At 39.1% G+C, this 22202-nt stretch overlaps 3 protein-coding genes and 1 long non-coding RNA gene across 5 annotated transcripts in view; 2 read left to right on the top strand and 2 right to left on the bottom strand.

Moving 5' to 3' along the window:
- The first annotated feature begins 1001 nt into the window (after positions 1–1001).
- On the top strand, positions 1002–4956 carry LOC149104412 (uncharacterized). 2 transcript variants are annotated; one of them, XR_016201137.1, is made up of 2 exons: positions 1002–2770; positions 3066–4956. It is a non-coding gene; the product is annotated as an uncharacterized LOC149104412 (long non-coding RNA). The 2 variants fall into 2 exon arrangements; XR_016201138.1 differs by having other exon boundaries at positions 1002–2796.
- Positions 4957–12895: 7939 nt separating this feature from the next.
- Positions 12896–15727, bottom strand: LOC149104411 (uncharacterized). The gene has a single exon (XM_089271810.1). The coding sequence runs from the start codon at positions 15533–15535 to the stop codon at positions 13724–13726; it is 1812 nt and encodes a 603-aa protein (XP_089127936.1). The 5' UTR covers positions 15536–15727; the 3' UTR covers positions 12896–13723.
- Positions 15728–18335: 2608 nt separating this feature from the next.
- On the top strand, positions 18336–21065 carry LOC149104410 (uncharacterized). The gene has a single exon (XM_089271797.1). The coding sequence runs from the start codon at positions 18528–18530 to the stop codon at positions 20337–20339; it is 1812 nt and encodes a 603-aa protein (XP_089127923.1). The 5' UTR covers positions 18336–18527; the 3' UTR covers positions 20340–21065.
- A 392-nt stretch (positions 21066–21457) lies between these two features.
- Positions 21458–22202, bottom strand: part of LOC149104409 (uncharacterized) — a 2127-nt gene continuing 1382 nt past the window's right edge. Inside the window, exon 2 of the mRNA XM_089272225.1 lies at positions 21458–22202. This exon is cut by the window's right edge and continues 853 nt beyond it. Within this exon, the coding sequence (XP_089128351.1) occupies positions 21522–22202 (681 nt within the window). The 3' untranslated portion in view covers positions 21458–21521.

The raw sequence follows: 22202 nt of genomic DNA, 5'->3' as shown, positions 1-22202 counted from the left end.
GTGTCAGCAGATTGCTCAGGGTAGAATATGCTTCGGGTCCAATCTCAGTCAGAAAGATAGCACGTTTTCTATTTGCAACTGCGAGATTGGCTTCCTCTTTACCCTCGCCTGTTTCTTCTATGATATTATTTGCCATGAAGAACATTTCCATTCTTTCCACATAGGAACGAAAAGTCTCTCGCTCAGGGCTGAACTCGCCGACACGACCAAACAATCCAATTCCCGCCATTTTGATAGCACGTGCTCAAACTTTGATCAAGTTGCCTCGGTCGAAAACAAACCTTTTTCCTCACACAGAGAAAATCAAAACTTCACTGGATTCCTCATGCGTCTTCGTGCATGTAGAGGATCCCATCCTCGTCGCCAAAATGAAACATACTAGCAAAAGTATGGCTCGGTGACATAACAACACAAGTTGACTAGGCTTGCTCAACACAACAACTTTATTCTCTAAGCATCTTGGGTAATACAACAGCTTAACACAACTTCCGGTTACGAATATATTACAAATGGCACACACTGGGCTAGCAGGATGAATTAAGTTCTTTTTTATCCATGCAGGCTTCACACTAGTTCATTATTTTACTGCATTGTTTCAAAATGCACATGTAACAACTGAAAATTTTCAATTTTGTTTTCCAAATAAAACATCTTTGTAGTTGTTACTCATCTGCTTAAGTGTAAAAGACTTTATGATGTTCAGACCTCCCTCCGAAAATGACTTCAGAAACTGTTCCTTGTTTCTGTTAATCGATGTTGCAGTCTGATGTATGACATCGTCTGCCATCTTTGTTGCTGACGCTACACTCTCTACAAATTTCTTAATGACTTGACTCCTTTTTTGCAATGTGCTAGAAGATGCAGATGAACTTCCAGTTTGTGGCTGGGAAACTGGCATTAACTTGATAGGCTTTCCTTTTGATTGGTTTGCATACATGAAGCCTGAATTACTCTGCCCAGTCTTCTTGTTGATGAGACTCATAAATACCTGCAGGTAACATAAGCCTAAGGTTACTTACAGATATTTTCAGGAAGATACTATTATCAAGTTTTGCTAACAGAAGAATGAACTAAGTAACAGGATTATACCTGTTTATCAAATTATTCCAAGATATCACAATTGGAATGCATATCAACATGGCAAAAACCTAAGATACCTCTCCCATCCTTGGAAGAGGTAAATGTTTTTGGAACTCCAGAACTCATAACTAAACCAGCAATGGTCAGACATTGAGAATTTTGAGTGGGAGGGGGTTTCACAGTAGAAAGGTAAACTGGAAATCTCATTAAACAAAGAAAAGAAACATCTGTGGGAGAGGTATATGTTTTTGGAACTACACATTTTTAGGTCCTTGCTTTTAAACAGGTGACAAAATTTCTTAATTTGCAGGCGCGGATTTAGGATAAATGGTGACCGATTTCCGCCGGAAACAACGAGCGCTGAAGGTGCAAACTACAGGGGTCTAAGGCCATGCTTCCCCAGGAAATGTTCTGGATTTGCAGTAACTCTCTTAAGTCCCCTTTCCTGGGTTTCTGCGTCATTCTGAAAACTCTGACCGATTTCCGTAAAACGGTGGAAACTGGTTTAAATCTGCGCCTGATTTGAATGTAAATGGTTACCAGTCACCTCACCACCAAGGAGTTTCTCCATCAACAAACATGCTGTTTGTTTGTGTGACTGTGTACATAGAACGGTTAATATATGGTATGGCTAGTATCTTGGCCAGTTTGGTTTGTGGTTGCGAGAGTCCCTGATGGCGAAGTGATCAGTTGCCTTGTTAATAATCCATCCAAGGCAAGGATAAGAATATTAAAGAGATTTTAAAAGATGGGTTTTAGGTGGTTTTTGTTTTTGTTTTTTTCAAATCATGCCAAGATATTGGTCAGAAAAAAAATATTTCTCACCATCTTAACTCCCTCTCAAGCAACCAAAAGCTGAAAAAAAAAACAAATTTCGTGAACCATGCATTGTACTGGTTTAGTTATTTCTGTATTACTTCTTAGTTCTGTGCAAGTGTGGCCAAATAGTTCCAACAGAAATTTCGACAAATATAGTTAGACGGGCAAATTATGTTTAGGTACTGGCACGACAGTCTCGAGTTACAAATATCTGCGATGCCAGCATATCTGAAAATATCCAACAGCACGACCTCCGGTAAACATAGCAGCAACCATATTGGGGTTGTTTTGGTTTCGGTGATATTTTTTACGGCAAGCCTCCGGTCCTGTTGAGCTGGGGTTATTCTGTTGACAAATGCCTTTCCTCGAGATTGGGCTTTTACAAAATATTTTTCTTTCTCTTTGTCGCAACTTCGTTGCCATCTCGTCAAATTTCTCCGACAAGAGGCACACAAACACGCATCATTGCACGATGTTTCCACATTAAAACAATTTTTCACGTCTTCCACAATATTCTCAACAATCCTATACAGCGCGACGACGATTTGCAACAACAGACGTGACAATTTCTTTGGGAAGCCATTGACAATTGAAACATTTCAAGGGCTTTATTTTCTTTATTGAACTTCCCGCCACGAGCTGGAATGCGCACGCATATTTTTTTTAAATTCAGCTCTGACAGGTGAAAGCAGTGATCGTCATTAAGTTGCCCGGGAAAATATAACGCCCGGGCGGTGTATGGGGTTGGACGCCTGGATGTTGCTTATACAATGTAGACGTGTTAATAAACCGCTGTACATGTTTACCTTGCTTGCTTGCAGTTAGCACGGTTAGGTTTGCTTGCGGTTAGTGTCACTCCATTTTGCTTGCGGTTAGCGTCACTCCATTTTGCTTGCGGTTAGTGTCACTCCATTTTGCTTGCGGTTAGCTTTCATTTGTATGTTAGGGTAACTCTATATTAATTTATATTACTGTTCATTATATGTAGTTTAAATTTTCGTCAGCCGGCAGTTAGCAGCTCGGTGGTACAGTGGTAAGTAAGGGCACAGTGGCCCGGGTTCGACTCCCAGTGACGGCAAATTCATGTAGTTCTTTTTCGTCATAAAATAGTTACAAGACTTAGAATTTTAAGTCGTATTTAGTTGACATACTGTTTCTTCGTTTAGGAACCCGAGAGGAAGTCACCCTCAATCTACGCCCGTGAGGTAGAAACACCCGCCTGAAACGCTCGTGTCGTGTAGAGATTGGTGACGTCCATTGAGACAAGAATGGCGTTCTTAGGCAGTTTAGTCTTCTCGATGAAGTTAAGAAAATCTGTTGTATCTTTAAGATACGAGGCTTGTTTTTGTGCTGTTGGCTGAATAAGGTGGTCAGCAAAAGCTGAGATCCTTTCTGTGGGGCCGTAAAGAGTTTATCAAAAGAGAAGCGTGAAGGCTTCTCAGAACAAATTCCTCTCAACTTACTTTTGAGGAAAACATGAGTAATTTTAAAACACGCCTGCAGAATAGAGGTTACCCAGTTAGAATTGTAGCAAAACACCTTTCAGAGATTAAATTCTCTGATAGAAAAATGTCGCTAGCACAGAAAAACAAAACCGCACAAAAGAAAATACTGCGCTTTGTAACGCAATACCACCCGGCGTTGACTAACCTAAAAGGCACACTTATGGAGAAATGGCACCTTATAGATAATCAACCGCAACTGAGAGAAATCTTTAAGGAGTCCCCTATCATCTCGTATCGCAAGGGAAAATCCCTAAAAGACATCCCAGTTAAAACTAAGCAATGAAGACTCTATAACTTATTCATCTGCGAACGGCAGGAGTCGTGCAGGCTTGTCAACACTTTTATCACTCGAATGCGAATTAGTTTTAAGAAACCGCGAGTGAAATTTAGCGAATACCAATCAGTTTCCAATAACAATTAGTTTTTAGCGAGAGAGAATACAATTTAGCGAATGCGAGTTAACTTAAGCGACGGCGAATAAAATTTAGCGACAGCGAGATAAGTTTAGCGACAGCGAATTAAGTTTAGCGACAGCGAACAAAATTTAGCGACAGCGAATGAAATTTAGCGAATACGAATTAAGTTTAGCGACAGCGAATAAAATTTAGCGACAGCCAATTAAGTTTAGCGACAGCGAGTGAAATTTAGCGAATGCAAATTAATTTTTAGCGACAGCGAATTGACGTTTAGCGACAGCGAATTAAGTTTAGCGACAGCGAATTAGATGTAGCGAATATTGAAACAAATGGACGACCATACATAGGTAGTCCGCGGACCGGGGGTCAGTGTTTTCGGGTTACCCCTGATGTCCTTGCTTACTGAATGTGCAGTTCCCGAAGATATTCACACCCAACACCCATTAATGGCCAGTCTTAAGAAATTCCAAATTAAAGTATCAGGGAGAGAGAGCTCTAATAGTGAAAAAACCTCCATGTGGGGTATGAATATTTTCTTGAAGAAAACAATGTCTGAGAAATCATTAATTACAAAATAATGTTTAAGAAACATCTTACCTTTCAGAAAATTTTGTAATCTAGGCTGTCTGGCCAGTTCATATATTTGACAAGTTGACACTGGGCATGTTTGTAAATTCGTGCAGTTCAACATCACATTACTATGTAGTAGCATTGGTCAACTAAAAACATCATAATTTGGTTAATTAAAATACACTGTACATTATTAGGTTGAAATATTCGTTTAGATCGTTGCACACCAACAGATACAGAAACTATTGGCACCTGAATCATAACAAGTGAAAAATCGTGCATGACACATTTACATGTACATGTAACAGCTCTCCACCTCAGAACCATCACAGATATGATATGATACTTTTAAACTCTCTGAAATTTCAGATTATTCAAGATTAACATGCATATACATCATCTAGGGCTACCCTAAAACACTGAATCCGGAAACCGAAATCCAGAATCTGGAAGCCGTAATCCGGAACCGCAAACCGGAAACCAGAATCCGGAATCCAGATATTATGAATGATGATAGAAATAATTCGCTTCAGCAGTGTCTAATAAATAGATATGAGCAAAAATTATTTTGTGGTAATCTATTTTCTTGGCTTTACCTCAGCCACAAGCTGTAATTGCTAAAACATTATTGACTAGTTCTGAACAACCCTTAGCTATACATCTGGCCCGGTTGTTCAAAAGCTGGATAAAGCTATCCATTGGGTAAATCACTATCCAGTCAGGGTTAGTGATTTTTCGGCTGGATAGAGTTACTCATAGCTTACGAGCAGGCTCTAGTATCTGTCTCTAGTGTCCGAGTAGGTTAAATAGGTGTCTAGTGTTTTTCTGCATTGGCATGTGACCAAGTGCCTTCATGCGACTTTGCCGCTCATGCCCCCGGCCCAAACACGAGAGCCTGCTCATAGGCTAAGTTACCCATCTTTTGTTCAACCTGGCCCTGGTGAGAGCCCGGTTCTTGTCTAGATCAAATTGCTCTGAGAAGACTGGTGAGCAGCACAATAGCAACAAGCTATTACGGTGAGTTTCTGGCAGTCTTTTAGCATCTTTCAACAACATGTGGTCTGATCTGTTCGCAAGCGAGAAGCAGACAGAAGTAAGTGTGCAACATTTCTACAAATTGTTTTAATATGATGGCCGCCAAGAATATGAAATGCTGATTTGTCACAATATCAGTGTGGAAATTGTGTTGATCTGGAATTGGTCTCGTATCTGTTGGAAAAATCAAATTCCATATTTAGACCAGCCAGGTTAGCCTTTGGACTTCGAAAGTGGGAGGCGTGACTGTCAATGTACAGGGGACTGCCACTGACAGACATCCTGTTCTCTATGACATTTTCTATCTTGTTCAGTATCTACTAGGCATAAAGGATAAATTTATACCTGCGGTAAATTGGAGATCACTTATTAAACAAAATGGCAATTACCAGCAAGCTTATTTCAGACACTCTCAAGGTGTTTGGAATAAAATTAAGACGCACTTTACTGAGATTGTCATAATCATAGCCCTCACTAGAAATAACGGTTGCACATTTCAACAGATGGGGAATTTTTGTTTCAAAAAAGGTTAAGTTTGAGGCCCTTTTTACTTGGCAGCTTATTTTTTACAAGCGAAAACCTAAGCAAAACAATTTTTGTGTATTTGAAGAGCTTGTTTTCTGTGATTTGCAGATTCCAGTTTCTGGTTTCTGGATTCCGGTTTTTGGTTCCGGATTCCGGTTTACTGGGTTTTAGGGTTGCCCCATCTTTAACAAAGTGTTTGCTTCACATTCAGTTTACACGTGTCTGTTATTCAGCATAGGCAGACTTATAAGTTTTCCTTCAAAAATATATTGCAACAACTATTGCATCTTTCATTACTTATTCTTGTGATGAAATGACACAAAATCCAAGTACAAAAAGTCATAAGCATAAAACTAACTTATGTGGTAATGCTTACAGTTCCTCTTACTGTCTGCATATGCTGTCCATAAACTGGTACTGCCTAGACAATACACTCACTATTTTTCTGATCACACCTTTTAAAACGTCACTGTTATATAACTTGTCCTGAAAAAGCAATACATGAAACGTTATGCCTTTGGCAATCACCCAATACCTTCACATGATGTACAATGTACACCATATCAACATTCACTATTCTTTTTACTTTCATTGTAACTCTTTTGTGTCATTTTCCCTCACTTGAAGACAGCACTTCCACATTAGGTGATAATTTGCCTCTGGAATCTCAACGAATTCACAGGGAGTGATAACAATTAAATCGTGACTAGTTTTCGCAAAGGAGGCGTTCAAATGTCAGATTTTAATGTTAAGTTTATACAGTAACTTTACATTACTCTTCGCATATATGTATGTATATATATATATATATATATATATATATATATATATATATATATATATATATATATATAGGAAGTCTGTGTTTCGATTTTTCCGTAGTACAATGCTCGATACATTAAAGTAGAGCGCAATATATATATTGAAAATAGAAAAAAACTACACTTTCATCCCTACAAGCCTGTTTCGTGGTTGCCCACTCATCAGGGGATTTAATAAGAATAATCTTTACCACCGTTTATATACAATATAATTTACATAATATATGCAGCGCGAAATTTAACGGGTTAGTTGTTTCGTAGGAGGGCTTTGTTTCTGTGGCGGCAAGATGATACGAGTTCATTACGTTTGTTAAGTGTTGATAGCTCGGGTTGACAGATGATAAGGAATTTTTCTTTAAGGCAAAGGTTACATCTTTTGCTTGAGCTGTTATACGGCGAGTGTGAGGAGAGAATGCGCCAGGAAATAAAGTGTTCGATGTCATTGTCTTTGAGGGTCCAGATGTGCTTGCTGAGTTCGGTCGAGTTTCTGTGTTTAGCGTGGCGGAATGATGCGGTGTGGTTTCTGTATCTAGTTCTACTTCAAAACTAAAAACTTCAAATCCCCTGATGAGTGGGCAACCACGAAACAGGCTTGTAGGGATGAACTTGTAGTCTATTTGTGTTTTTCCTCCCACATTGTATATATATATATATATATATATAGGAAGTCTGTGTTTCGATTTTTCCGTAGTACAGTGCTCGATACATTAAAGTAGAGCGCAATATATATATTGAAAATAGAAAAAAACTACACTTTCATCCCGACAAGCCTGTTTCGTGATCGCTCACTCTTCAGGGGATTTTAATGATAAGAATATTCAAAACCATCGGTTAAATACTATAAAAGTTACATAATTACTGCTGCAGAAAATTTAAATGTTTAAATGTTTAGTTGTTACGTAGTAACGCTTTGTTTCTGTGGCGGCAAGACGATACAAGTTCGTTACGTTTGTTAAGTGATGATAGGTCAGGTCGACAGATGATTAAAAATTTCTCTTTGAGACAGAGATTGCATCTTTTACTTGAGCTGTTGTAGGATGAGCTAGATGAAATGATACGCCATGAAATAGAGTGGTCAATGTTGCTGTCTTTAAGAGTCCAGACGTGTTTGCTGAGTTCGGTAGAGTTCCTGTGTTTTGCGTGACGGAATGATGCAGTGTGGTTTCTGTATCTTGTCTTGAAGTCGTTTTCTGTTAGCCCGATGTATGTTTCTGAGGTGTTATTGTCGTTGCGTGTGACGGTGGCTTGGTAGATGACTGATGATTGAAGGCATTTTCCGTTAAGTGGGCATGTGATCTTTTGTCGGCAGTTGCACGATTTCTTGTCAACAGGGTTTTCGGCGGTTTCATCAGCGTGCTTGGATGAATTCAAAATACACTTGTTGTGGTTGTCGATAATTTGCTTAGTGTTATTCATGCAACTGTAGCTAATCTTGATGGTATTGCGATTGAAGATTTTTTTAAGCTTGTGGTCTTTAGGGAAGTGTTTGTCTACTAGGGTGAGGAATCTGTGACCGATATTGGTGTTGACGTTTTTGCTGAATGGAGGGTTGTACCAGAGGATGTTGTTCCGTTGTCTGTTTCTCCGTTTAGTAGTCGTGGTTGGTTCGTAACGTAGAGTGTAGTGGTATCCACTTTCGTCGAGTGCTTTTTGATATGGCGGGGCGGCTTGGTCGAATGATGCTTTGTCTGATGAAAGGGATGACAGACGTTTGTTGATGCCGGCGGGTATGTTTTTTGTGGTGATCGGCGGGTGATTGCTCTCGCGATGGACGTACTGCAGCGTGGTATTAGGTTTTGTGAAGGGCTTGTAGGTGCTGTTATTAAGGTTAAAGGTGACGTCTAGAAAGTTAATGATCTGTTTGTTGGCTTCAATTGTGATGCGTAGGCCATTTTGGTTAAAGACGCGGCATATTTCTTTCTTGATGCTCTCTGTTCCTCTCGGTGTGGCGTTGGAAATGGCTAGCCCGTCGTCACGGTAGAGTCCTATGTTGACGTCAAGGTTCTGTAATTGCGAAAGCAGGAAACTTCCTACCAGCTCACATGTCTCAGCGCCGTCGTAGCTACCCATAGTAACGTCAAATGTTGTGTCACCCTTCTTTTGCCATGGTTGTTGCTTGTGTATTAGGATGAATTTTTAGCATGTACGATGATGTTTCGTTCGTCTTCTGTGATGTTGTCGTAGGCTGAGGCAAAGTCGAGTGCTCTGTTCAGAAGGTCTTGGCTGATGGAGGGGTAGAATTCTACGATGTCGAAGCAAATAAAGCTATGGCGTTGTTTGTGTTCAATATCTTTAAACCACTCGATCACGGAGGTAGAGTTTTTCCATTGGTTGAATTTGGATACTCTTGCGATTTTGTTGTTGATTCTGTCGAGGATTTCTTTGCTGATTTTGCCAATTTCAGATTTAGTGGGGTTGATTAGTCGGCAGGTCGGCTTGTTAGCGAAGTTCGGTTTGTGGTCTTTCAGTGTAATAAATGCGTTTTTGTTAGCAGTAGTGTCTACTCTGTCATCAATGCCTAGCTTCGTTGCGATGTTTTTATTTTCTTTATGGATGTCTCGTACGGTATTAGGATTGGCCTTCTTGTAGGACTTTGTGATGTTTTGTTCCAGCAGGTCGATGTATTTTGACGGTTCTAGTTTGTAAAAGTTCGTTGTTTTGTCAGCGGCGATGAGTAGCTTGGTTTCGTTTTTGATGAGTTTAGTGTCGTCATTGAGCTTGTTTAGAAAAGGGTCGTTGACTTGTTTGAATGTCGTCGATTGTACCATCTTTAGCATGTCGTCTTCAAATTCCTTTAGCTCGTCAATCGGAGGAGGGTTCTTTGTAGACTTGAAGCCGTAAGTGTCCTTGGAGGAGGTGGACGTGTCAGGGTTGAGGAAGATGTGAGCTTTCCAGCGCATTCTTCGTAGAAACTGCTCGGTTTTTTCAATTAGGCGTTGTAAGAAATCGTTCTGTGATGGTAGGGGAATATTCTTTCTAGAGTATCCAATGTTGTATATAAACGGTGGTAAAGATTATTCTTATTAAATCCCCTGATGAGTGGGCAACCACGAAACAGGCTTGTAGGGATGAAAGTGTAGTTTTTTTCTATTTTCAATATATATATTGCGCTCTACTTTAATGTATCGAGCACTGTACTACGGAAAAATCGAAACACAGACTTCCTAATTCGCTCCAGTCTAAGATTTGTTGAGCACTCTACGATAATCCGCAATGGAAAAATTCAACATTGGATACTCTAGAAAGAATATTCCCCTACCATCACAGAACGATTTCTTACAACGCCTAATTGAAAAAACCGAGCAGTTTCTACGAAGAATGCGCTGGAAAGCTCACATCTTCCTCAACCCTGACACGTCCACCTCCTCCAAGGACACTTACGGCTTCAAGTCTACAAAGAACCCTCCTCCGATTGACGAGCTAAAGGAATTTGAAGACGACATGCTAAAGATGGTACAATCGACGACATTCAAACAAGTCAACGACCCTTTTCTAAACAAGCTCAATGACGACACTAAACTCATCAAAAACGAAACCAAGCTACTCATCGCCGCTGACAAAACAACGAACTTTTACAAACTAGAACCGTCAAAATACATCGACCTGCTGGAACAAAACATCACAAAGTCCTACAAGAAGGCCAATCCTAATACCGTACGAGACATCCATAAAGAAAATAAAAACATCGCAACGAAGCTAGGCATTGATGACAGAGTAGACACTACTGCTAACAAAAACGCATTTATTACACTGAAAGACCACAAACCGAACTTCGCTAACAAGCCGACCTGCCGACTAATCAACCCCACTAAATCTGAAATTGGCAAAATCAGCAAAGAAATCCTCGACAGAATCAACAACAAAATCGCAAGAGTATCCAAATTCAACCAATGGAAAAACTCTACCTCCGTGATCGAGTGGTTTAAAGATATTGAACACAAACAACGCCATAGCTTTATTTGCTTCGACATCGTAGAATTCTACCCCTCCATCAGCCAAGACCTTCTGAACAGAGCACTCGACTTTGCCTCAGCCTACGACAACATCACAGAAGACGAACGAAACATCATCGTACATGCTAAAAATTCATCCTAATACACAAGCAACAACCATGGCAAAAGAAGGGTGACACGACATTTGACGTTACTATGGGTAGCTACGACGGCGCTGAGACATGTGAGCTGGTAGGAAGTTTCCTGCTTTCGCAATTACAGAACCTTGACGTCAACATAGGACTCTACCGTGACGACGGGCTAGCCATTTCCAACGCCACACCGAGAGGAACAGAGAGCATCAAGAAAGAAATATGCCGCGTCTTTAACCAAAATGGCCTACGCATCACAATTGAAGCCAACAAACAGATCATTAACTTTCTAGACGTCACCTTTAACCTTAATAACAGCACCTACAAGCCCTTCACAAAACCTAATACCACGCTGCAGTACGTCCATCGCGAGAGCAATCACCCGCCGATCACCACAAAAAACATACCCGCCGGCATCAACAAACGTCTGTCATCCCTTTCATCAGACAAAGCATCATTCGACCAAGCCGCCCCGCCATATCAAAAAGCACTCGACGAAAGTGGATACCACTACACTCTACGTTACGAACCAACCACGACTACTAAACGGAGAAACAGACAACGGAACAACATCCTCTGGTACAACCCTCCATTCAGCAAAAACGTCAACACCAATATCGGTCACAGATTCCTCACCCTAGTAGACAAACACTTCCCTAAAGACCACAAGCTTAAAAAAATCTTCAATCGCAATACCATCAAGATTAGCTACAGTTGCATGAATAACACTAAGCAAATTATCGACAACCACAACAAGTGTATTTTGAATTCATCCAAGCACGCTGATGAAACCGCCGAAAACCCTGTTGACAAGAAATCGTGCAACTGCCGACAAAAGATCACATGCCCACTTAACGGAAAATGCCTTCAATCATCAGTCATCTACCAAGCCACCGTCACACGCAACGACAATAACACCTCAGAAACATACATCGGGCTAACAGAAAACGACTTCAAGACAAGATACAGAAACCACACTGCATCATTCCGTCACGCAAAACACAGGAACTCTACCGAACTCAGCAAACACGTCTGGACTCTTAAAGACAGCAACATTGACCACTCTATTTCATGGCGTATCATTTCATCTAGCTCATCCTACAACAGCTCAAGTAAAAGATGCAATCTCTGTCTCAAAGAGAAATTTTTAATCATCTGTCGACCTGACCTATCATCACTTAACAAACGTAACGAACTTGTATCGTCTTGCCGCCACAGAAACAAAGCGTTACTACGTAACAACTAAACATTTAAACATTTAAATTTTCTGCAGCAGTAATTATGTAACTTTTATAGTATTTAACCGATGGTTTTGAATATTCTTATCATTAAAATCCCCTGAAGAGTGAGCGATCACGAAACAGGCTTGTCGGGATGAAAGTGTAGTTTTTTTCTATTTTCAATATATATATTGCGCTCTACTTTAATGTATCGAGCACTGTACTACGGAAAAATCGAAACACAGACTTCCTATATATATATATATATATATATATACAATGTGGGAGGAAAAACACAAATAGACTACAAGTTCATCCCTACAAGCCTGTTTCGTGGTTGCCCACTCATCAGGGGATTTGAAGTTTTTAGTTTTGAAGTAGAACTAGATACAGAAACCACACCGCATCATTCCGCCACGCTAAACACAGAAACTCGACCGAACTCAGCAAGCACATCTGGACCCTCAAAGACAATGACATCGAACACTTTATTTCCTGGCGCATTCTCTCCTCACACTCGCCGTATAACAGCTCAAGCAAAAGATGTAACCTTTGCCTTAAAGAAAAATTCTTTATCATCTGTCAACCCGAGCTATCAACACTTAACAAACGTAATGAACTCGTATCATCTTGCCGCTACAGAAACAAAGTCCTCCTACGAAACAACTAACCCGTTAAATTTCGCGCTGCATATATTATGTAAATTATATTGTATATAAACGGTGGTAAAGATTATTCTTATTAAATCCCCTGATGAGTGGGCAACCACGAAACAGGCTTGTAGGGATGAAAGTGTAGTTTTTTTCAATTTTCAATATATATATATATATATATATAAAACGGTTATAAAATGCCTCAAGCCAACAAAGAATGCCACTGCGTCAGGAGGATCAATGAAGATTCACAGTCTAAGCCTCACCGCAAAAATGAATTTAAAAACGTTTGATAAAGCAAGGACGGACAACTTCTGACGGTAAAAAAAGTTAAAAAGTTAAAAATTTAATAGAAAAACGTTTCGGTCTTAGACCTTCATCAGTTACAAGAGAAAAAGGACGAAAACTAAGTTTAAATACGGTTACAGTGTGGGAGATTACGTAACGAAATGAAAAATACAATATTGTGCTATTAATACATCGTGATTAATACAATACAGGAAGAAAATGCAAAACGAGAAATACAATGCTGTACTATAAATTGCGTCATACAGGGTGATAATTAATAGACCAAACGAAAAGAATACAATACTGTGCATAAATTACATTATAGAGCGTGATAATTGCAGAACTAGGTTAAATTCAACCTAAAAACTAAAAGAGTTAAAATAGATAAAACGGACTCTTGCAATGCGGTAAATATAACGGGAAAAATAGTTTGCAAAGATAAGCAGTTGAAAAAAAAAAAAAAAAAAAAAAAGAAGAAACCTACGTTTACGCTGAACAAGGTTAATAACAAAATCCCAAATCGAGGCCTTTGGAGCATTAAAGGGTTGACAAACAACAAAATCCCTGGAGGGGCCCTTAAACAATAAGCTGTAATAAGATCCCAGGCAGGGCCTTTGAGCATACCTAACACCCAAAAAGCTGACAAAATCCAAGGAAGGGCCTTTGAACTGCCTTATGGCGCGAACGCATATTTACACAAGAGAAAGTTAATTATAACAAATTCTGTTTTTGGAGTGAAATTCTTTTCTTTTATTTAAGCCATGGGGAGCCAAAGAGAACAGTTGAGCACTCCAATAAGCCTCTTTCGTAATTAAAAACCTATCGATCTCGTCTGAGTCATTAGGGGCCTGCACCTGATCAATGCATTGGAATTCAAAATCATCCAAGGAGTGTGGAATTTTATTGAAATGTACTGCTACCTCACAAGTGGTTTTGTTTGTGAGCATAGCAGACTTGTGGTTACGAAACCTAACCCGAAAATCGGTGGTAGTTGATCCTATGTACTGTAAACGACATTTCTTGCAGGAAACTAAATCGATCACGTTTTTAGAATCACAAGAAAGCCTTGAATGAATGGTGTATTTTCTGCCCGTTTTAAAACTTAGAAATGATTTAGATTCAACAAAGAAATTTCGACAGAGATCGCATCTATTTCTCTCACATTTAAAGCAGCCATTGTTTGGCTGAATTGTTTGTCCCTCATCGGCGGTTTTAAAACGAGATGGTGCTAATAATTCTTTCAGGTTTTTTGTTCTACGAAAAGATGGTATGATAGAGTCTTGAGGGAAAAGTTCTTTCAATTTAGGGTTGGATTGCAAAATCAACAAATGCTTTCTAATTATGCTACTCACATTAGGCAAATTAGGATTAAATGTGAGAACAAATGGAAATAATTTCTTCGATTGTTTTCCGCGTTGCCGTAGTAAATCATTCCTAGAAATGGTGGAGGCTTTGGAGAATTGATCGTCAACTAATTTGGAGGGATAACCCTGATTAACAAGATAACCCTTGTACTCAACTGTTCTCTCGGCAAGGAAAGTTTCTTCAGAGCAATTTCTCTTCAATCTAGTCGCTACTCCAAAAGGAATAGCCTTGAAGACATGCTTGGGATGGCAGCTAGAAGGTGGAAGATATAAATGACTATCTGTAGGTTTAGAATAAACATCAGTTCTAATAAACCCATCCACAAGATGTAAAGTAAGATCAAGTACGTGAAGCTCACGTTCAGAAAAAACTAACTCGAATTTAATAGTAGGGTATAGAGAATTAATGTAATCAGTAAATTGATGTAAGGCAGGAAGGCCTTGCTGCCAAAGATCAAAGACATCGTCACGATAACGCCACCACAAGGACGGCTTTATCTGACCGGAAAACTTGGCTTTAAGATCAATTTCACCCATGGCTAGATCGGCATAACTACATGCATTTTTTGGACCCATGGCCGTGCCATGAATCTGAAGAAAGAAATTCTCCTTAAAAACAGAATGGTTGCTTTTCAAACAGATTTTTACGGCTTCTAATATGCAAGATGTAGACGGAATTTTGTTTTCCCTAGCATTCAAAGCTTTCCTAACTGCAGTAAGACCAAGTTTGTTATCGATGTTGGGGAACATTGAAACCACATCCCACGAAACCAGTAAGGTGCCAGTTGGAAAAGGGCCACTCGTGTTAAGATCTCCTATTTTGTTAAGCAAATCCGTGGTGTCCTTAATAAATGATGGTAATTTACGAGCAAGTGGTTGCAAATAGAATTCGGTAAAGGCCGACAAGTTCTCAATTGCCGTACCACAACAAGAGGTAATGAGTCTTAACGGGTTGCCCGTTTTGTGCGTTTTAATGTTCCCAAAGGCAACTCCTGGTTTCGCTTCCTTATTTAAAACCCACTTAGCTATTTCGGGGGAAATCTCACCCTTTCCAAGCCATTTGGAACACCAACTACTTACTAACGCTAAATGCTTCGAGGTAGGATCTGATTGCAAAGATTTGTAGTGCAGCTGATTGTTGAGCTGACCAAGCATTTTTTCTTCGTACTCTTTATCATCAATTAAAACAAAACGGGAACCTTTGTCCTGTATCCGAATCACTACATTAGAGTTTCTAAGTTCCTTAAGGGCAACACGTTCTTTTCGTGAAAGATTATCTCTAGGTTGCTTAATGTTCTCAGGATTGATAAGATCACGCCTTACATTAGCTAAAAAAAGTTCAAGTTCAGGGTGTAGAAGACCTAAATGTAACAACTGACCTTAAATGTAATAAACTCCTAAATGTAATAACATTTGGCCTTAAATGTAATAAACTCCAAAGTGTGACAACATTTGGACTTACACAAACGTCATCATTGACGTAACCACCTCGTTGTTTAGTAAAATAATCACGTGACACTACACACAATCCCTGTAAGCGGGAATCCTTATTCCAGCCTTTAAATTCCTTCTCATACAAACAAATTTCGATAGGTTGGTAATAGCGTGACGTTTTTGTTTCTAAATCTACTTGTTAACCAATATAGTTCCGCAGAAAATATTTTCAAGACGCCAGCGATTTATCAGTCCGTTCTTGAATCACAACCTGATCAGTCCAAACAACAATTCCAGACAAAACTATCACAGTGGTACCGGATGCCGTGATGACAACGTCACCAGGACGCGACGCAAGGTGCATTTGAAATAGCTGTTGTCGTTTCATGGTTTAAATGCCTTTTATATCTCGATTTGGCTCTCTTGTGAGACCACACACAGCGAGTCTGGATAGTTCGATCCTTCAATCTGTCTCCTTTTTTTATATACGTAACTGTGTCTGGAAAAAAAGGTCTCAGAGTCCGATATTTTGGTCGTTTACAATTTTCCCAGTAGGATGATGTGAATCTGCTTTTTCTTTAAAAGTATAAATTGTATTATGCCCCATGGGGTAATATTTCGCAAATGACGAAGCATTTCCAAACTGAAGGTTTGAAAAACTGTTTAACAAAGAATTCCTGCTTTAATGATTGCGTTTGATTAACATAATCGGACACTGATAACAATGGATTGACAGGCCTACACAACTCCTATCCACGTGTCATAGCCGCTTTGAGAGTTTTGCTCGAACTAGTATATCTTTGAGGATCTGCCCCTTTTGTATTGTACGATAGGGGGATCTTTGAATATTTCGCTAAGCAATAATCCTGTTTTTAGGAGGACATTTCACCAGAGTAGAGCCGTTAGAGGTCATAGGTCTGCGTGGTTTCCGCTGCTATCCGCGTGTAATTTGTTGAGTTTGATACCTCTGTTTTTGGCCACGTGCTATGACAACCACAACGTGGAGCTGGATGAACAATCATAGGAAGAACTCCTAAATTCAGAGCTTTTGCCTGAACAAAACCACACAATATCATAAGCAACACGCTAAACGGTCCACAGACTTGCGCGTGAACACCTACTTTTGCAGTTCCAGAACGAACAAACTGGAAGGACAAAAAGCTCGATGAAATTGATGCAAGAAGCATAAGAACGTCTCTCTAAGACAGACTCATAGCTTTCAACAAGGAAAGCTACAGCTATCTCTGGCGAAGCCGGACAAAGATAAATATGACACCCGTGATAACAAGCAGCATAACTTGCAACAGTAAATCAAACAGCCGGGCCCGGCGAAATAATACAAAATGCAAGTAACCAACATGCTCACGGAATATTTCAAACTTTGTCCCTCCAGAGCTAATATTTAGAGAGCTTAAAACATATCTTGCAATCAAATGAGCTAAAAAAATAGCATGTGGCCAAAAACAGAGGTATCAAACTCAACAAATTACACGCGGATAGCAGCGGAAACCACGCAGACCTATGACCTCTAACGGCTCTACTCTGGTGAAATGTCCTCCTAAAAACAGGATTATTGCTTAGCGAAATATTCAAAGATCCCCCTATCGTACAATACAAAAGGGGCAGATCCTCAAAGATATACTAGTTCGAGCAAAACTCTCAAAGCGGCTATGACACGTGGATAGGAGTTGTGTAGGCCTGTCAATCCATTGTTATCAGTGTCCGATTATGTTAATCAAACGCAATCATTAAAGCAGGAATTCTTTGTTAAACAGTTTTTCAAACCTTCAGTTTGGAAATGCTTCGTCATTTGCGAAATATTACCCCATGGGGCATAATACAATTTATACTTTTAAAGAAAAAGCAGATTCACATCATCCTACTGGGAAAATTGTAAACGACCAAAATATCGGACTCTGAGACCTTTTTTTCCAGACACAGTTACGTATATAAAAAAAGGAGACAGATTGAAGGATCGAACTATCCAGACTCGCTGTGTGTGGTCTCACAAGAGAGCCAAATCGAGATATAAAAGGCATTTAAACCATGAAACGACAACAGCTATTTCAAATGCACCTTGCGTCGCGTCCTGGTGACGTTGTCATCACGGCATCCGGTACCACTGTGATAGTTTTGTCTGGAATTGTTGTTTGGACTGATCAGGTTGTGATTCAAGAACGGACTGATAAATCGCTGGCGTCTTGAAAATATTTTCTGCGGAACTATATTGGTTAACAAGTAGATTTAGAAACAAAAACGTCACGCTATTACCAACCTATCGAAATTTGTTTGTATGAGAAGGAATTTAAAGGCTGGAATAAGGATTCCCGCTTACAGGGATTGTGTGTAGTGTCACGTGATTATTTTACTAAACAACGAGGTGGTTACGTCAATGATGACGTTTGTGTAAGTCCAAATGTTGTCACACTTTGGAGTTTATTACATTTAAGGCCAAATGTTATTACATTTAGGAGTTTATTACATTTAAGGTCAGTTGTTACATTTAGGTCTTCTACACCCTGAACTTGAACTTTTTTTAGCTAATGTAAGGCGTGATCTTATCAATCCTGAGAACATTAAGCAACCTAGAGATAATCTTTCACGAAAAGAACGTGTTGCCCTTAAGGAACTTAGAAACTCTAATGTAGTGATTCGGATACAGGACAAAGGTTCCCGTTTTGTTTTAATTGATGATAAAGAGTACGAAGAAAAAATGCTTGGTCAGCTCAACAATCAGCTGCACTACAAATCTTTGCAATCAGATCCTACCTCGAAGCATTTAGCGTTAGTAAGTAGTTGGTGTTCCAAATGGCTTGGAAAGGGTGAGATTTCCCCCGAAATAGCTAAGTGGGTTTTAAATAAGGAAGCGAAACCAGGAGTTGCCTTTGGGAACATTAAAACGCACAAAACGGGCAACCCGTTAAGACTCATTACCTCTTGTTGTGGTACGGCAATTGAGAACTTGTCGGCCTTTACCGAATTCTATTTGCAACCACTTGCTCGTAAATTACCATCATTTATTAAGGACACCACGGATTTGCTTAACAAAATAGGAGATCTTAACACGAGTGGCCCTTTTCCAACTGGCACCTTACTGGTTTCGTGGGATGTGGTTTCAATGTTCCCCAACATCGATAACAAACTTGGTCTTACTGCAGTTAGGAAAGCTTTGAATGCTAGGGAAAACAAAATTCCGTCTACATCTTGCATATTAGAAGCCGTAAAAATCTGTTTGAAAAGCAACCATTCTGTTTTTAAGGAGAATTTCTTTCTTCAGATTCATGGCACGGCCATGGGTCCAAAAAATGCATGTAGTTATGCCGATCTAGCCATGGGTGAAATTGATCTTAAAGCCAAGTTTTCCGGTCAGATAAAGCCGTCCTTGTGGTGGCGTTATCGTGACGATGTCTTTGATCTTTGGCAGCAAGGCCTTCCTGCCTTACATCAATTTACTGATTACATTAATTCTCTATACCCTACTATTAAATTCGAGTTAGTTTTTTCTGAACGTGAGCTTCACGTACTTGATCTTACTTTACATCTTGTGGATGGGTTTATTAGAACTGATGTTTATTCTAAACCTACAGATAGTCATTTATATCTTCCACCTTCTAGCTGCCATCCCAAGCATGTCTTCAAGGCTATTCCTTTTGGAGTAGCGACTAGATTGAAGAGAAATTGCTCTGAAGAAACTTTCCTTGCCGAGAGAACAGTTGAGTACAAGGGTTATCTTGTTAATCAGGGTTATCCCTCCAAATTAGTTGACGATCAATTCTCCAAAGCCTCCACCATTTCTAGGAATGATTTACTACGGCAACGCGGAAAACAATCGAAGAAATTATTTCCATTTGTTCTCACATTTAATCCTAATTTGCCTAATGTGAGTAGCATAATTAGAAAGCATTTGTTGATTTTGCAATCCAACCCTAAATTGAAAGAACTTTTCCCTCAAGACTCTATCATACCATCTTTTCGTAGAACAAAAAACCTGAAAGAATTATTAGCACCATCTCGTTTTAAAACCGCCGATGAGGGACAAACAATTCAGCCAAACAATGGCTGCTTTAAATGTGAGAGAAATAGATGCGATCTCTGTCGAAATTTCTTTGTTGAATCTAAATCATTTCTAAGTTTTAAAACGGGCAGAAAATACACCATTCATTCAAGGCTTTCTTGTGATTCTAAAAACGTGATCGATTTAGTTTCCTGCAAGAAATGTCGTTTACAGTACATAGGATCAACTACCACCGATTTTCGGGTTAGGTTTCGTAACCACAAGTCTGCTATGCTCACAAACAAAACCACTTGTGAGGTAGCAGTACATTTCAATAAAATTCCACACTCCTTGGATGATTTTGAATTCCAATGCATTGATCAGGTGCAGGCCCCTAATGACTCAGACGAGATCGATAGGTTTTTAATTACGAAAGAGGCTTATTGGAGTGCTCAACTGTTCTCTTTGGCTCCCCATGGCTTAAATAAAAGAAAAGAATTTCACTCCAAAAACAGAATTTGTTATAATTAACTTTCTCTTGTGTAAATATGCGTTCGCGCCATAAGGCAGTTCAAAGGCCCTTCCTTGGATTTTGTCAGCTTTTTGGGTGTTAGGTATGCTCAAAGGCCCTGCCTGGGATCTTATTACAGCTTATTGTTTAAGGGCCCCTCCAGGGATTTTGTTGTTTGTCAACCCTTTAATGCTCCAAAGGCCTCGATTTGGGATTTTGTTATTAACCTTGTCCAGCGTAAACGTAGGTTTCTTCTTTTTTTTTTTTTTTTTTTTTTTTCAACTGCTTATCTTTGCAAACTATTTTTCCCGTTATATTTACCGCATTGCAAGAGTCCGTTTTATCTATTTTAACTCTTTTAGTTTTTAGGTTGAATTTAACCTAGTTCTGCAATTATCACGCTCTATAATGTAATTTATGCACAGTATTGTATTCTTTTCGTTTGGTCTATTAATTATCACCCTGTATGACGCAATTTATAGTACAGCATTGTATTTCTCGTTTTGCATTTTCTTCCTGTATTGTATTAATCACGATGTATTAATAGCACAATATTGTATTTTTCATTTCGTTACGTAATCTCCCACACTGTAACCGTATTTAAACTTAGTTTTCGTCCTTTTTCTCTTGTAACTGATGAAGGTCTAAGACCGAAACGTTTTTCTATTAAATTTTTAACTTTTTAACTTTTTTTACCGTCAGAAGTTGTCCGTCCTTGTTTTATCAAACGTTTTTATATATATCTATATATATATATAGGTTGAATAAACAGAGGAAGATGCGAACTTTTCTCGTAGGAGGTCTTTCATTCAAGTGGACGTTTCGCCCATTCGGGCTTCTTCAACACTAAGAATATCAATACTCGGAATAAAATTTACAAAAAGTGAAAAAGCCTTAAATAAGTTACAAAACAATAACTTACAAAGAAAACAAAGAAATAAAAAAATGTTTTCACATAAGATTACATAAGAATTACGTAATAATAAAAATAGCAAAACGCCCGCTAAAAAGCAAATAAAATCAAGTAAAATACAGCAGCAAGATGGTGTTAATTGTAGCGAATCCTATTCCTGGAATTAAACTCGCACCTTTTGTTGAGTCCACGAGGTGCATAATTGAGCACACCAAAAGCCCTCTCTTGTGAGCAAACGGTCATCAAGACTATTATTATTGACACTAAGATTACACAACTGTTCAATAATTCAAAATGCAAAATCTGCCAGAGCATGAGGCTCTTTCTTAAAATGAATAGCAACTTCACAAGTACGTTTTTTGGTGATCATAGAAGACTTGTGGTTGCGGAAACGAATTTTAAATTCGTTACTTGTGGAACCAACATATTGCACATTGCATTTCTTGCACGTAACCAAGTAGATGACATTTTTAGATTTACAATTAAGAATCTGCGTAATAGGATACGTCCTGCTAGTACTAGTGCTAGTAAAGCAATTAGATTCCTTTAAATAATTGCGACATAGATCACATTTGGCTGTGCATTTAAAGCAACCCCGCTGATTATCGGGCGTGCGATGTTGCTCACGAGGCTTACTGCTCAAGATTTCTTTGATGTTTTTAGTTCTACGAAAAGCAGGAATGATGGACCCTACCGGAAAAATTTCTTTAAGAGATGGTGAATTATAAATAAGGTGCTTGTATTTCCTAACAATTCTACCAATACTGGGTAAGCGAGGGTTGAAATCAAGCACAAGTGGAAAAATTTGTTTGGACTCCTTAGGCTGGGGTTGAAGCAATGTTTGTCTAGGAATAGACTGGGCTTTCTCAAACTGTTGTGAAACCAAACTAGGGTTATAACCCCGGTTATATAGATAACCCTTATACTCAGAAGAGCGTTTACTAAATGCCTCATCAGTAGAACAATTCCT

The sequence above is a fragment of the Orbicella faveolata genome, unplaced genomic scaffold (genome assembly GCF_042242905.1).
Source record: "Orbicella faveolata isolate gen_17 unplaced genomic scaffold, um_ofav_v1 contig_34, whole genome shotgun sequence".
In the NCBI taxonomy this organism is placed as follows: Eukaryota; Metazoa; Cnidaria; class Anthozoa; order Scleractinia; family Merulinidae; genus Orbicella; species Orbicella faveolata.
The sequence above is the reverse complement of the archived record's forward strand: the minus strand, read 5'-3'. Positions and strand labels throughout refer to the sequence as shown.